The 3,997-nt window shown below is 39.8% G+C and overlaps 1 protein-coding gene across 3 annotated transcripts; it reads right to left on the reverse strand.

The window, feature by feature from the left end:
- Nucleotides 1-155: 155 nt before the first annotated feature.
- Nucleotides 156-3,696, reverse strand: rmdn1 (regulator of microtubule dynamics 1). Of its 3 annotated transcripts, XM_028432465.1 has the most exons (12): nucleotides 3,609-3,696; nucleotides 3,145-3,182; nucleotides 2,813-2,963; nucleotides 2,245-2,350; nucleotides 1,985-2,069; nucleotides 1,675-1,834; nucleotides 1,477-1,566; nucleotides 1,345-1,400; nucleotides 1,177-1,264; nucleotides 1,068-1,098; nucleotides 857-990; nucleotides 156-767 (listed from the first exon to the last, which is right to left on the reverse strand). In XM_028432465.1, the coding sequence occupies exons 3-12, from the start codon at nucleotides 2,951-2,953 to the stop codon at nucleotides 726-728; spliced, it is 933 nt and encodes a 310-aa protein (XP_028288266.1). In that variant the 5' UTR covers nucleotides 2,954-2,963; nucleotides 3,145-3,182; nucleotides 3,609-3,696; the 3' UTR covers nucleotides 156-725. The 3 variants fall into 3 exon arrangements, with proteins under 3 accessions (XP_028288266.1, XP_028288265.1, XP_028288264.1); XM_028432464.1 differs by lacking the exon at nucleotides 3,609-3,696 and having other exon boundaries at nucleotides 3,145-3,264; XM_028432463.1 differs by lacking the exons at nucleotides 3,145-3,182; nucleotides 3,609-3,696 and adding an exon at nucleotides 3,230-3,261.
- Nucleotides 3,697-3,997: the final 301 nt, after the last annotated feature.

Here is a 3,997-nt window from a genome sequence, read left to right on the forward strand (position 1 = left end):
TTGACTGTGCTTTCCTTTTTTGTTGTGTGACTTATAAAGTGGGGTCAGACACCTTTTACAACAAAACTGTAGGTAAATCTGTCTTTACAGCTGCTGTGAATACATATTTAGCACCTTGTGCATGATTTTTCATTGACGGCTGCATTCTTTAGCCATTTAAGTTGGATTAATACTTACTTTTATTGGACAAAAAATATAACTACTTTCTTTGAGAATGCATTTAACCACAAGACCAGTGTTACCCAATGTGCCATTTGGTAACATAGTGCAGTCACAGTGTCAGAGATGGGCTGCTCATTCTGTTTGTGAATTAAATGGATCCAACACCACACAGAGTATCTCCAGTGTCAAAGAATGGATTAAGAAAACGTGAAAATAAAAATATTACAGTATAGTAAGTAACACTTAGAATAGTTATAAACATTACTATAACATTTCAAATTTCTCACAATCCATAAACTACAGTAAAGGCTTTTTGTTCCCTCCCCAACAAAAAACATCCATGGTTGTGTTTTTATTACAGATATATAAGTCCTGTATAATAATTATATTATTACTGTATACATATTAAGCATAAATATCCATAATCTGTCCAATGCTTTATTATTTCTTGAAGGCAGGATTGACTTGTGTGTGTGAAGCCACTGATGGTTCTACTGTGGTATTAATAAGTATTGTTATATTTATTGTCAGCACTCATGTTCCACTCAGTGGTGCAGAGAGTGTTATCCCAGCTTCTTCAAGAGGTCCACGGCTTCTTTATGCACCTGCAGAAGAAAATATGTAGGATTGTATCGTTATGAAGTTACACTATAGAACATAAAAACAAATTCATCATCAGTCATTGTACTTGTACCTCTTTGTCTTCCAGTGTGTGAGCAGGGTACTCTTTGGCTTTGGTTAGCCACAGCAGTGCCTGCTGTTTGTCCTTCATAGCCAAGTATGTCTTCCCAAGCATCAGCAGATTTTTACTGTAAAAGTTTGGATCCACTGAGAAGAAAATTAAACACAGTTAGTTAGTTGCATTTTAAACCAAACTGTGACTTTATAAGTACACAGTGTTCTACCTTCTTCAGCTTTCATGAAGAATTCCAAAGCCTGAAAGAGAGAAAAAACAAATGACTATGTTAACATTTAACAACAACAGACACAAAGGACCCAGACAGCTGTCCTCACCTCCTCATATGTGGCCGTAGGCGGTGTGGAGAAGATTACAGCCGCCACCTTGCGTTGATACCATGGCAGCTCGGCAAAAGAAAAGCACCTAATGAAGCAGAGACAACTTATTGGAAATATGATTCCAAACACCTCGACCTGTCCACTCTAATGGTCAGTAAGACTCACCAGTAACCCAGAATGTGTAAGGAAGTGGCATCTTTGGGATTGAGCTCAACAGCTCTCTGACAAAAAGCAGCATTGCTTCTGTTAGGGTAAGTGTAATGATTTATTATGATTACATGTCAGATGATCTCTCACCTCAAGATGCTCCCTGATGATGTATGAGTTTCCTATTTTAACCTTAACTCCTTTGTAGTCTCCAACATCACTGAGGCACACAGCATACCACTGTTAGGAGGAGAAGAATGAAAATGTTTGAGCTCAGTAAACTATAATATAAACTATAAAAATAAAAATGCTGGAGGGGATTCAGTGCAGTCTAAAGCACCTTCTTACTTTGTGCGCTGCGAAACACTTCTCATCTTTTTCCAGCGCCTTCTTTGCATACTCGAAGGCCTCAAAGGTCAGCTTCTTCTTCTGTTCAGCATCTATGTTGGGCAGGAGGGCCAGGTCGCGGGACGCTCTCGCCAACCTCCACAGGAACTCTGCATCATCACTGCATGGATGTGTCAAACCGCATAGTCACTATTATTCACTTCTGATCTTATAAATTGAGATTTGGTATTGAACGTTTACTTTGTTGATTGTATTGCTAAAAAGAGCATTTAATTCCAAAACCAACAAGCAAGAAAATAAATCAGTGCACCTGTCTTTGAACTGCAACAGCAGCTGGTAGAGTTTCTCTGTGTCTCCACAGCTGTACAGGTAGTCGGCCTGCTCCAAAACCTCCCCTGTACAAAGTACAATCAGTCAGAACCTGTTCTGTCTCTATTTAGTTCAAGCCATCTCGAAACAATTTATTTCTTTTTAAATGTCGATCAGGATTGTGCTACTCTAAACCCAATATACCCTGAAGAAAAACAGCAAAATGTCAGTGCCAAAATTTCAACATAGTTTATCAGCTACCTCTTTCTAAAGCGTGGACCACAGCTGAACTCTGCACTCTGAGATAAGCTTCATAACCCAGGCATGACAGCGTAGGGACTCCCAGAAGGAATGCTGCTCGTCCACTCTGTGCACAAGAGAAGAAGTCACACACAGAGATGCATCAGATCAGACTACATTAGAGTGATTCTGAGCTGCTGGATGTCAGTTACAATGATCAGGCTTAGGTGACTCACAGTAACCTGACCCTACCACAGCACTGCATGTTCACTGTGTTCCTATAAGACAGGAACTTCAATGTTAAACAAGAGTTCAGCTAATTTAAAGATGAGATCTGCAGCATCATTATTGCAGTTTCAGCAGTGCTAAAAAGAATGTTCTTTTAAGTTGCAGCATGGCTGAGCAGCTTTTAATGCCCTGCTGACCTTTACTCTACATATAATCAATCGCCTTGTAGAAATATTACCACTGTTGTCTGAAATCATAATTTTTGAATAATGTACTTGTCTGTAAATGAAAGAGTTTTGTACAAAACAGCAAAGCTGCCCATTTAGTGATAATGACAAAAACTAAAAACATTGTTATTTACAGTCAGAGACGTTGCAGTCCTTCTTAAAGTTGTCCAGTAGTACCGGTGTGTCCCTCTGATTCTAACACATCTTGTGCCAGATGAGAAGTCCAATAAAGTCCTGCTCACACACCGCGAAAACACTCTTCCAGCCATCACCATCAAGTCCAGGCTGTCAATGGTCAGAACATACGGCAGTATTATTGTTACACCCACCGACCTGTCGGGCAGTCCAGCGAATGCAAACAGCAAGCATTCAAGAACACAAACAACGTTGCTAAACCCGGAAGTCGCCTAAATGTTGTCTTAAATACATTTTGATATGTATTTGAAACCAAAAATAATGTTTGTACTTAATAGGTGATATGTTGAATGTCCATAGACATCAAGGCTTCAATATTTGGCGTTTAAGCTTTGGTAAAGAATAGTTTTCTTAACTGCATCCCAGAGACTTCAGGCCCGCTTCCATATGCAGCCGACAAGAAACAACCAAAGCTCGTTTTAGTTCCGCACCCAACATTACAGCGGTAAATTTAAAGTAGGGATACTGCAGTGTATGTTTCAAACATTGAAACAAGCAAAGGTGTTCTAGATACACGACGAACGGCTCGTGATTATAAAAAAGATAAAAAAAAATATATTTGCAATTTGAACGACTAAAGCGACCAGAAAAAGTTAGCCGGTCAGTGCTGTTTGGCGTCTCCAGCCCCGGGTCGTTCAGCTGTTCCTGTCAGGTAAACGCTTCGACCACGACAGAAAAAAAATTATTTTTATTTTTGCCACACCCACCTGAACTGTACGTGTATATTACTATGACTATGACTATGAAGTTAATTAAACAACTACGCCAGCTTCAATATTTGGCGTTTAAGCTTTGGTAAAAAATTGTTTTCTTAAATGTATCCCAGAGACTTCAGGCCCGTGATTATAAAGCAAAGCAAGCAAAAAAGCTGGCACACCTGTCCTTGTACTGCTGCAGCAGCTGGTAGGCTTTCTCTGTCCAATAAAATCCTGCTCACACACCGCCAAAACAGTCTTCTAGCCATCTCCATCACAAGTCCATATTATGTTATTCCAAACTGTAGTAAGCCACGTTCAGATCAAAGTTTTGCAATTTGAATGACTGAAGCAGCCAGAATAAACAACAGCCGAGCTGCTCAGCTGTTCCTGTCAGGTAACTGTTACGCCCACAGACAGAAAGAATTG

This window comes from Parambassis ranga, chromosome 20, assembly GCF_900634625.1.
Source record: "Parambassis ranga chromosome 20, fParRan2.1, whole genome shotgun sequence".
Lineage (NCBI taxonomy): Eukaryota > Metazoa > Chordata > Actinopteri > Ambassidae > Parambassis > Parambassis ranga.